Here is a 12487-nt window from a genome sequence, read left to right as displayed (position 1 = left end):
CACAGAGCACTAACATATAAAGGTACTCCACATATTTTTGTAGAGTTCAAATGAGTTGAGATGATTACTGTGATTGTTTTCAACATTACTGCTTGAATTTCATCCCATTCCATTACTGAATGATAACTCCTTAAGATCAGCAACCATAGCTAATTCATCTTTGTGACCCTAATGCTTGGTATGGTAGAAAGTTAATATAAATGAAAGGCAAAAAGAAAGAACAAAAAGAGAGAGGAAAAGAGGGAGGGAAGGAAGGAAGAAGGAGGCAGAAAAAGGAAGAAAAGAGGTAGGAAGACACTGAATTTCTATTCAGAGGGATGATAAATAGAACTCCTCTCGTTCCTAGATCATTATTGATGACCCCAATTAGAAAGGCAAAGAGACCGTGACAACAAAATGCAGCCAAATTCAACATACAGAAAATGTAGCATAACCTAGAGTAATACATCCTACATCCCACAATCAAGTACCCTGTGGAGGTTACTCAGTCAACATCTCAATTTCTAGCTTCCTGGATGTGTTTCCTTAGTAGTATGACATCACTTAGAATAGGCAGAGAAGAAATGTTGGCGTCTTTTGTCAGGGAAAGTCAGCAGATTATCATGGAGAAGATGAGACACAGAAGACAATTCTTTCCCTGAAAGTCACTGAGCACAGTGATTCTATCCATCGAAGAGACACCAGAGACACTGTCATTAAAAGAGGCTTGAAGGTGTTCTCCTTATGGCTGAAGGGGGACAGTGCCATAAAGATAACATAAACACTCCTTCTGCTATAAAGGAATCATCATCAGAAATGCACAGAAAATTTTTTGCCTTAGATATACAGAGGATGTGCAGGCAGAGTGGCAAAGCAGAGATAGGAAGATATGGTTGGAGGATTAAAAAAATTCCAAAAGTCCTACTGCAACAGATCCATCTGTTATAAACTCACTAATACAAAGGTAGGAAAATAAACCAAACATTTATAATTTAGAAAGAATTTCCATTTGTACTAAAGTAGTGATCAAACTCCGAGAAGGCAATGGCACCCCACTCCAGTACTCTTGCCTGGAAAATCCCATGGATGGAGGAGCCTGGTAGGCTGTAGTCCATGGGGTCGCTAAGAGTCGGACATGACTGAGGGACTTCCCTTTCACTTTTCATTTCATGCATTGGAGAAGGAAATTGCAACCCACTCCAGTGTTCTTGCCTGGAGAATCCCAGGGACAGGGGAGCCTGGTGGGCTTCCGTCAATGGGGTAGCACAGAGTCAGACACGACTGAAGTGACTTAGCAGCAGCAGCAGCAGCAGTGATCAAACTCAGAGAAGGCAATGGCACCCCACTCCAGTACTCTTGCCTGGAAAACCCCATGGATGGAGGAGCCTGGCAGGCTGCAGTCCATGGGGTTGCTAAGAGTCGGATATGACTGAGCGACTTCACTTTCGCTTTTCACTTTCATGCATTGGAGAAGGAAATGGCAACCCACTTCAGTGTTCTTGCCTGGAGAATCCCGGGGATGGGGGAGCCTGGTGGGCTGCCATCTATGGGGTCGCACAAAGTCGGACACGACTGAAATGACTTAGCAGCAGAAGTGATCAAACTGATCCAAAATTTTGACCCTTTCACTGACAGCAATTTTTATCTTGACTCTCTCTTGTGGCTTGTTCTGCCCCCAACCCCACTCAACCTTCTCAGATTGCTCTCTCCACCCCTTCAGGCAGTCACAGAATCTTAAAGCAACCCAGGGTAGCCATCTATTCCCAGACAGTAGAGATCAATTAGGAATATTGTTCTTTTATCCTGGATTAGAATGAAATCCAATAAGACACAGAGGAGACTGTGGTGCAGGGCCCATGGGAATCTGGGCTTGATGTGCTGTGATGGATCTCCTTGTCACCTCTAGTTTCTACAACTCCATGAGACTTGCTATATCGGGTAATCTGTGCTTGTCACCTATAGCAGGCAAGGCTAATAGATACATCAGTCCAGGAAGAAACTACAGGCAGCATTTGAAGATCTAACCAAGATGACAATACCTACCTAAGCTCAGAAACAATGTAAAATAAAGTGCCGTTGGTGACTAGCTTCAAATTGAACTTCATCTATACTTATCAATTACCTTTCAGTGTACATATGAAACTCAGACTAACTGAAACATATTTCAAGCAGAAATTGTAAAATTTAGGACAGTACATGATCTCTACTTGCTTTCACTGACCAGATTCATTTTTAACAAAATAAGTGAATGGCATAAGAAAGGCAGTAGGAAGACTATATGAATGTGTAAACAAATGATTAAGAATTGAATTGTCCAGTTAGGAATTGATGCTGTCCAGTTTTCATTCATCACGTGACATGTACTGACCATGTAACTACTTAAAATATTTTATTAATTCATTGGAATTATTCTAACTTGAAAAATAATAAAACCGAACTTCCTTTAAAATATATTATTTTTAGACTTTTCATTGATTCAAGCAATTCTTTCTATTAATCCAGATCATGAGCATTTACCTCATCACATTATATGCTTTTGTCTTTACTTACAACTTCAGAAAACCCAGTTTAAAAATATGATCTGAGCAGTGTCAAATATTTTCTATATTTAAATCATAATCAATTTCTAAGATATATGAAAATTACCTAATAGATAGTCTATCATATGCAATGTGACTTCCAGCCATCATGCCTAAGGCTAGAACTTACACCTAAAGAAGAATAGTTAACAAGGTTTGTCTTGCTGAGTAAATTAAAACCAAAACCATCATTATCACATGCCTTACCTTTTCCAGGGAAATATTCCCATCTTCTTAACCTCAAGGTGTGGCCCCTGGGGCAGGTATGTAGTTAGAATAAAGATTTAAAATGAGTCACTGGTAGAAAGAGATGTGCACTTTATCTGAAGTTAGAGAATGCTAATAACAATAATGATTAATACACTCTGGCTTCTTACAGAATTTAGGGAGTAAGATGAAAGACATAGAGCTGAAAATATCTAGAATAATCTTGTGCCATCCTGCAGTATCTAATGTGGAGAAGTGGATATCATGGCAAATGTCCAGTAATTACTTTCTCAATCTAATGGTCAGATGGCAAGACATTTCCCAGAGCATCCTCGTGGACTAGGTCCTTTCCCAAGGATACAATGTGGTCCAGTCCAAATCTGAGTTCTTAGATACAACATGCATTAAATCACTAAGTCTTAAAAGAGTAAACCCAACTTTTTCAACAGGCACAGAAGTAAGTTTATCTTTAAGATTTGGGGCTGAAAGATATTTATGTGTCATACCATGCCAGAGAAAGACTTTGGAAACTGTTGACCTCCTTCACTGCTGTGGATGTGCTGGGGTGAGGAGCAGGTCATGTTGGGGGTGAAGTTCCCTTAAATTTATCTTGCACTGAGAAAGCCCTATTCCAATAGGCTCTTTGGGCAATTATAGTGAAAAAACTCCAAGTTAGCTCTCCAAACCAAAGAGAACCTAGTACCTTTTAATAAGCAGAGTCAACCCTCAACCATGTATGCATATGGTAGAAGGTAGTATCTTCAATAATAAAATGATAATTTCTGTTTGACTTCACAACATGTTCTATATTTGGGAGTTTTCTTTTGTTTTTGGCAAGATCAACAGACTTATTTTCCTAATTAGTTTGACCCCAATTAATGTTACGATTAACATTCTCTGAGCGTACATACACATATGTACACTGTTCACCAATTGATGGTGGGGAGAATGCCCAGAAACATATTGTGGGACAGGGAAAGGTGGTCTGAGATTATGTTTTTGCTGCTGGCAATTCACAAACTACATCATCTGAATCAATAGGGAGTTGGCTGTATTTATACCAGGCACTTCCTAGAGCCAGATAATCACATTAGCTAATTCCCATCCATAAAATATGTGTAGTCTCCGTAATAATTTATTAAACGAAGTCTATCCTACACACAGAATGTTGCTGTGTTTTTTTTTTTTTTTTTCCCCCATCCAGGATTACCTAGCTTTACTTTTTATGCCAATTCAAGTAACAAGGCAATTGCCAGACTGTCTAGTACTGGCTGCTACACAGACCTGCCTGAGTTCTCGCTCAGGATTGGAGATACTTGGGAATGTAAGTGGCCAGAGTTAACTCCTGTCACTTTGGGGAATTCAGCGCAGCTTCCCTTGATTTCCTGAAAATACCTTCTAGAATTTTCCCCTCTCTTGATGGCACAGGTGGCCTGGCTTTCCGGATAGGCCGCCTGCCCCCCGCCCCCCGCCCCGCCCCATCTTGGCGTCTGACCCTGGAGGTCGCTCACCTATCTTCTCCTCGGCTTGGCTGCTCTCCGCAGTCTCCGTTGGAGGCTGGGCTGTTGCCATGGCAGCAGCATCCTCTGCAGCAGGGGCGGTGGCGGCAGCAGCAGTGACAGCAGCAGGCACGTCGGCTTGTTTAGGCTCCTCCTTGGCCGGCGCATCTTCGGCCTTGGAGGACGGCGAGTTGTCAGTGGAAGCTTTAGTGGCACTTTCTGTCTCAGCAGAGCCGGCCTTCTCCTCCGAGGGGGCAGGAGCCTGGGGGGCTGCCTGCTCTGTGGCAGCATCGGGGGCGCCCTCCCCCTTCTTCTCCTCGGAAGGAGTTTCGCCGGCTTTGCCGGTCTTCTCCTCGGGCTTGGGGCCGGCGCCTGGGGCCGCTTCCGCGGGAGTGGAGCCTTCTCCCTCCTTCTTCTCCGTGCCTTCCGCGACGGCGGCTTCATCCTTTTCATTTGCCTCCGCCTCGGCGGCTGGAGCATCACCCTTCTTCTCTCCTTTGAGCTTTTTCCTCGTTATGTGTCCACGGAAGCTAGCCTGAATTTTGGTCGCGGCCTTATGAGCTTTATCTTCTGGTTTGATGCCATCTTGTTCAATCTTTTGGTCCTCATCATTTTTTTCAACCTTTGTAGAGAAAAGGGGGGGAGAAAAGGAGAGATGGAACAATGTTCTTTTCCTTCAAATCACAGCATTCAACACATATTTATTGAATGACTTATTTTGTGCTAGGCACCATACTTGGAGTTAAGCAATCAGCAGTACTCTGGAAATTCAAACCAAGCCTCCTTTCTTTCCCTGGTAAAGAACTTAGGAGAGAATACATTATTTTACAGAAAAATTAATGTCCTTTTGGCCTTCCAGAATCACTGGCATATCTGTTGTTCTTTTCCCAACTCAGTGTCTCTCCTTGGCCAAACTTAAATCAGCCTTTTTGTAGATGTACTTTGGAAATTCAAGTCACACCCACCCTAGGTTTTCATCAAAGAGCTCTGAAAGATGTTGGTTTTTCAGGTTTTTGTGAGAGACTCTGTGAAAAACTTTATGATTTAAAAAAGTATTGTGGAAGTTTATTTGTTTCCTCAAGATTTCAAGCTTGGTCAGGAAACCAGTAGGTTTGGGGCAAAGAGTATGTTAAGGGTTTAAACAGGAAATTCCATGAGGGTCTTGTACAAAATACAGAAGAGTTCCAGCACTCTGTGAGGTTTGTTCAGGATTTGAGAATTCAAAATGCTAGTCACAAAATAACATCCAATTCCCTCTGTGTGTGGTCCAGCATCAGTAATGAACATACCAGGCCTTCAAGGTTTGAATTCAGAAAATGGTCATTAATCTTGAGTTCTTTTTAAACAGAAAGAGTAGAAAACACAGCTTCCACTTTTGAAACAGTGGCATATATTCACTAGATCACAATTTCTTATTCTCAAAGCAATTTAAACTTAAAATTAGTTTTATATGATCATCAGTAGAACCATCCTAGTACTGAAGGCAAGAGACTAGAATGTGAACTTTTTACCACTTGATCAGGTTACAGCATAACATAGGCTGCAAATAACTTTTTTCCACATGCAAATTGAATCAGAGGAGAGGAATAAAAGGTTTAGTCATGAAAAGAAACACCTAGGCAAGTGAGCGCTCAGAATTCACTATAGTGTCATTGCCTACCATGCTGTCCTGGGGTGGTTACTTATCGTTCCCACATAACCATTATATTAGTTTCAGGTGTACAACATAATGATTCAATATTTGTATATATTGCAAAATAATCACCATAATAAGTTGAGTTAACTTTTGTGAATACTCTCTCAGGCAATGGGGAAATACAGCAGTGAACAATGCAGCAAAAGACCATTAATTAAAGAATGCTTATCATGTACCAAGTCCTCTGCTTGGCCCCAATCTCGACCTTGGCCTGACCTTGGCCTTTGCTCCAGTTTAGGATGCAAATCACAGCAGGCCAACATAAGGCATGTTTTCCACCTGTCATACCAGTTCTGTCCCAGTGACCCAGATCCTGTTCATCGTGATGTAGACCTGACATTCTCCAGACAAGCATATGGGCCTGTATTGCTTAGGTCCATCAACATGCTCATGGGTATACAAAGGTAGTTTTGAAAATAAACTGCCTCTGAGAGTAAAAGCAGGATGGATAAATTTCCAGTAAAACTCAAGGCAAGTTATTCTTTTTCTCCAACATGTATTCACACAGAGAATGAAGGAGTGCACGACAACTCTTTGGAGGAGCCCCTCTGCCTCCTCCTCCCAGTGCCATGCTGCCACACTGCTTGGTGCTCTGATGCACCACCACCTTCCCGCTCTCCTGCTGCTCTTGAGGACTCCTACTGGGACACACGCAGCACAATCTGGGGCACGGGAGCAGCTGTCCCTGCCAGGAGCCCTCTGCTCAGAGATGGAAGCATAACCCTGTTAAATTAACAGTTGTGAATGGAGCATGCAGCCAAGATGTTGTTAATTTATTTTACTCTATCTTGAATTTTCTGAATGAGGCACCGTCTTATGTGATAGGACATCTGCACTTGGGCCTTGATGCCAAATGGTTCTTTAATACAAGTACTGGTACTTGTGAGAGTAAACAAGCCAAATATTTGAGTAGGCAAGTGCATAAAAGACCGTTTGGTGACTCAAGAAAACTGCATCACCCTTTACTCTTTAAGAACACAAAAGAAAAGGGATAAACTCTTAAAACTTTGGAAAATATAAAAAGAAGGAAGTTAAGTCTGAATGATAAAAAGAAGATACTTTACAAGGAAGCTGAGTGTCTGAATGATATAAAGAAGGTTACTTTATAAGGATGAAGGAAGAGCCCCTCTAAGTTCTTTTCACCTCCATCCCCAATCTGTTTTTCTCTCTCTATCTCAATTTATCAAATCGTCTGTCACTTTAACTTTCCAAATGATGAGGACTTAAGCTTCTGTGCACAGCCTCTGTGTTGAAATGGCTATTTAGAAAGGTTCAGACTAGACGTGGGTGCGAAGATTGTGGGATCAGGCTCACCTGAACAATCCAGGAGTGGAAGGGGCACAAGATAGGAAGGGGTGGGCAGGAAGGGAGAGAATGTGAAAAAAAAAACATGGTTAGCAGAGAAGTGAGACAACCCTACAAGAGCTGGGAACCCAGGAGGTAAATACACCCAAAGAAGTGCCCAAAGTACCCCCACAGACATGCAGCTTCTCCAGGAGGCACTTCTGGGCCCCTTAATATCATCAGAGATTTAGGGGAGTTGGATTTTAGGAATTAAGTGGGAATAGACAACTAATACAAATTGTACAGATCGAGGGAAAGAGACAGATATGAGGGAACCGAAAGGGAAAGGAAAGACAGGGGAAGGAAGAAGAGGAGGGGAGTGGGGAGGAAGGAGGGGAAGGAGAACCAGCCTAAGATGAGGTCAGCTTAAATGACTGTACAGAGGCATACAGAAATAAAAATATTTTAAGTACAAACCGGGTCTTAAGCCAGAAAATGCCAAAGTGTACATAATTTCTTTGGTGCTTGTAATTAATTCCATAAATATGACAAACTCCAGGTTATTTTCTGGTAAATTTCCTTTCACAGTCCTAGAGGTAATAGCATTGGTAGTATATTTTGCTGAGAGGGGAGACGAGGAGGGAAGGTTTCCCAAGACTGGCTGTGGGGGAAGCCACAGAGCATCAGACCACATAGAACTTTGCCCAGCTGGAAATAGAAGAGCTTGCCCCAAACAAGGAACATGTGAGCCCAGGAAACCAGAGATCACTCAGTACATTAAGCACAACCCTTTCAGCTTCTAATGGGGAAAGCTGTGCCCTGAAAATTTGCTTCAGTTTATAGCATGAGTGAATCAGTCAGTGGTCTCGTTTGTATTTGAACTCAGGTCCTCTCCTTTCCTACCCAACTCCAAGTCCAGTTTTATTGCATCAGTGACTTTGAATAACTTAGTCTTTCTCATAGCAGACCGTCTGTAAAGTGTCATGTCAACATTCTGGTTCATCTATTCATTTAACAACACTGAGTGCCTATGCTGGGCACCACAGACATACTAGTGAGCAGACAGAAACTGTGTCTTTCCACACAGGACTCTCTTTAAAATACACTTAAAAAAATAACCTCATAGTATTTAGCAATCAGTAATTTCCCAGGAATTCAAGGAGACATCTGAACTTTAACCCATCTATAAAGTAAGGATGGTAGGGTGTGTATGCTCAGTCATGTCCAATTCTTTGCAGCTCCATGGACTGTAGCTCGCTAGGCTCCTCTGTCTATTGAATTTTCCATGCAAGAATACCGGAGCAAGTTGCCATGCCCTCCTCCAGGGGATCTTCCCAACCCAGGGATCAGATGTCTCTTGCCTCTCCTGCATTGGCAGGAGGGTTTCTTTACCACTAGCACCACCACTGGGAAGCCTATATAGTAAGGCCAATAGTCTAAATATGTCAGTTACAGATGGAGGAGGTCAGTAAAAAGGAGAGCCTGGTATTTAATGGCTAAAAAAAGTCAGTTTATAGTTTCATTAAAATATTTATTTCTTAAACACAGCTTGGCCACAAATAAGCTTGTGCTGAGCTCTGATGAAATCCTCTCATTTTTACATGGAGATGTTGCTATCCATGAATTAATGAATGGGGACCTGCCAATGCAGTTCCTTACATGTAGGAAGAGGGTCATGATGAGTCACCATAATTTTTTCAGAAATCTTCATTGTTATAGCTGAGAATTTTTACTGAAAAGTTCTTCGGGAGCACTGTAATTTGTGAGATCTTAAAGGAAACGAAGGTATGGAAAATGTTTACTTCTCAACTAAGGGTAAAATCATGGATTAATATTGGTTTGAAGGAGATGAAAGGAACCATTTCACTAACTTGCTGTTTTTGTTGTTGGTTTAGTTGCTAAGTCATGTCTGACTCTTTTGTGACCCTCATGGACTATAGCCTGTCAGGCTCCTCTGTCCACGGGATTTCCCAGGCTCTTGCCTGGAGAGGGTCGCCATTTCCTTCTCCAGGGGATCTTCTTAATCCAGGGATCAAACCCAGTGGATTCTTTACCATTGAGCCACTAGGGAAGCCTACTAACTTTCTGGGATCTAGTCAAATTTTAAGGTCCATTGGGTGAAAGGGCAATACTTTTCATCACCATTTAAGAATCATAGATAAGAAAGCCAGATAAAAGAAACAGCTATTTCATACCCAATAATAAGCTCTGGTTAATAATGTCCTTTTTCTCTGGGGGGAGAGGGATGGACAAATTAGGATTCAGTCTAAGATGGACAAACATTTGCATTTATTATGTTACAAAAGAGCTTTAGGCAAAAATCTATAAATGCCTAGTTTTCAGAACTAATATAACATCAGGCATTCAACTGGGACACTTCAATTCATTTAGCTTTTTGCAGTTATCACAGAATACTTCAGCCTTCCAAATACAGAAAAATGTGGCCCTGTATCTACTTCTGCTAGCTCTTAATACTACAGTGATAATACTTTACATTTTCTCTGAAACAGGATTGAATTTTAAATACTTTTAAAAAGTCATTGCTGTGCATCAGTTCTTATTTCCAAGAATATCTTTAGTAAACTAAAATATTTTCAATTTGATTGAGCAAAAGATATTTCCAAGAAGCCAGATTGAAGGGCCAGAGAGATCAGAACCAGAGTAAGGTGTGGATGGATCTGTACAAATCTAATAAATATCTACTTATGGCTCACTCTATTTTTGTTAATAATGTATTGAGGGAAATTCACATAAGAAAATTTCACTCTGTTTTTCTATGTAGTTGGCTTTGAGCATAGTTGAAAGCATATACTTTAGGAGACATGTCCAAGTATTAAAGAAACCCCCAGTGGAGTTTCTGTACTTGCACTGAATCTAGTCAAAGATCAGAAATTCAGAGAATCACCCCTTATGAAGGAGCGAAAGGAGGATGGTCCAACCTTGTTCAGTGTTGTAGAGGAAATTCTTCAGGTTTTCAGGCAGTTCTAGGAAAGAAAGTGTCATTTAAAAGATGAATAGGCATAGCTTGGATATGGGGGTCTCTCAACACTCAATAAGGGTGTGAGGGGATGGGGAACAGGATGTAAATAGATGCAATGAAACTGTTGTGCTCCAGCCAACAATGGCCATCATGTTTTTGAACTCTGATCTTCAGTGCAATGAAGAATTCTTTTAGTTCCTAGACAGTTGGGGGCCCAGACATATGACAACTGGGCAATTCTCTGGGGGAACGTGAGACATCAAGATGGACTTTGCAGGCTTCCCTGGTGGCTCAGTGGTGAAGAATCTGCCTACCAGTGCAGGAGATGAGGGTTTGATTTGGGAAGATGCCACATGCCGTAGGTCAGTTAAGCCTGTGCACCACAACTATTGAGCCTGAGCTCTAGAATCCAGGAGGTGCAAATACTGAGCCCACATGCCATGACTACTGCATACCCTAAGGCCTGTGCTGGGAAATAAGAGAAACTACCGCAGTGAGAAGTTTGTGCACTGCAACTAGACAGTAGCCTCCATTTGCCATAACTAGAGAAAAGCCAGAACAGTAACGAAGTCCCAGCACATTAAAAAATAAAAAAGTAAACAGAATAAAATTATTTTATAAAAGAGAGAGAGAAATACACTAAGAGTATATCTGCTCCCTTAAAAAAAAAAAAAAAAAAAGAGCTACTTTGCAAATCTTGGCACAGTGGTAGTGAGGGAATTCTTTTTCCTCTTCAGATGAAGCATGCAGCATAGCACTGCAGTTCCAGAGTCATAATAAGTGGGCAAGAAATGCTTACTTATTGACTGACTATGTAAAAAACCAAATCATCCCACAATGGAAACTGGAATAACGATGTGAACTTTTCAAGTAATGGATACTGATGAAGATACGAGTCTTCACTCACTTTCATATATTATTTATTTAACATGTGCAGCCCAGCAACTTCCTAAAGAATATGAAGTAGCACATTCAACACAGTATAAAGCACTACTGGTGAAGAACTCAGTTTCCATTCAAAAGAGTTATCTTTTATTTTGTGTATGTATAACTCTATTTGTCCCACAAAGACAGATGGAAATGAAGCAAAAAGCATACTATAATTGGCACCTTCTGACAGATGAAAGTCAGCATACAAAAGGCTTTTTTTGTTCACAGCTGAATCTCCAGTTTCTTGAACGGTGTCTAGCATATAGTAGATGCTCAATTAATATTCGTTGGATGAATTTAAAATTTTAAACTCAATTACTGCCATTTCAGAAAGACAGTGATAAGCAAATTAATCTGGGATTAATTTTTTTGGTCAACTTTTAAAATGCTTCATTTCCCAGTGATGGACTTCAAGAGCATCTGGCTAAGACAAGTATATGTTTGCCCAACACCTAACTGAATAACTGACTTCTTGTAGTGAGTTGAACAAAGAATCCAATTATAGAAATGAAAGAGCAGGAATCAGACAAGTCACAAAACTATAGAAATGACATTGAAAATAATTTTAAAAGCACTTAGAAAGGGAAACAAATATAGAAAAAAAAACATATTCATCTTACTCATGGGTTATCTGGAATCATATCAAATTATTTTTCAAATATACATCTCACCTCTTTATAAGTTAAACAGGTGAAAATATTCAGGGAAGGTTGTTGGAGACTCTCGTCTTCCCTGTTTAGACTTAATCTGTATGATGAGCCCCATGGCCTAAGGTTATAGGTTAGAGATGACTGGTCCCTTAGATATTCAAGGAAGGAAGCCCCCTTTTTCAAATGGGCACTGGGAAGAGACCAGGGTTAAGATGAGGTATATACTTCTACTGGTCTATAAAATTAATGCTTTTGAATTATAGTCCTAGAGGAGACTCTTGAGAGTCCCTTGGACAGCAAAGAGATCAAACCTGTCAATCCTAAAGGAAATCAACCCTGAATACTCATTGGAAGGACTGATGCTGAAGCTCCAATACTTTGGCCACCTGATGCAAAGAGCCAACTCATTGGAAAAGACCTTGATGCTGAGAAAGATTAAGGGCAGGAAGAGAAGTGGATGACAGAGAATGAGACAGTTGGATGGCATCTCCAATTCAATGGACTTGAGACTGAGCAAACTCCAGGAGATAGTGAAGGACAGGGAAGCCTGGTGTGCTGCAGCCCATGGGGTTGCAAAGAGTTGGACATGACTTAGCAACTGAATAACAAATCTCTAAGGGCCCATGCTAGACAGAATAATTTGACTAAACTCTTTCAGAAAAAGAATACTCTTTAGGTATGGT

The 12487-nt window shown here is 41.0% G+C and overlaps 1 protein-coding gene across 2 annotated transcripts in view; it reads right to left on the bottom strand.

The window, feature by feature from the left end:
- GAP43 (growth associated protein 43) overlaps positions 1–12487 on the bottom strand; it is a 101681-nt gene that overhangs the window by 35450 nt on the left and 53744 nt on the right. Inside the window, exons 2-3 of one of the 2 annotated variants that reach the window (XM_061395096.1) lie at positions 4277–4886; positions 2766–2812 (exon numbers count right to left, since the gene is read on the bottom strand). In XM_061395096.1, coding sequence (XP_061251080.1) covers positions 2799–2812; positions 4277–4886 — 624 coding nt within the window. In that variant the 3' untranslated portion in view covers positions 2766–2798. The remainder of the gene's footprint in view (positions 1–2765; positions 2813–4276; positions 4887–12487) is intronic. The other variant, XM_061395006.1, reaches the window with a different exon arrangement.

This window comes from Bos javanicus, chromosome 1 (assembly GCF_032452875.1).
Source record: "Bos javanicus breed banteng chromosome 1, ARS-OSU_banteng_1.0, whole genome shotgun sequence".
NCBI lineage: Eukaryota > Metazoa > Chordata > Mammalia > Artiodactyla > Bovidae > Bos > Bos javanicus.
The sequence above is the reverse complement of the archived record's forward strand: the minus strand, read 5'-3'. Positions and strand labels throughout refer to the sequence as shown.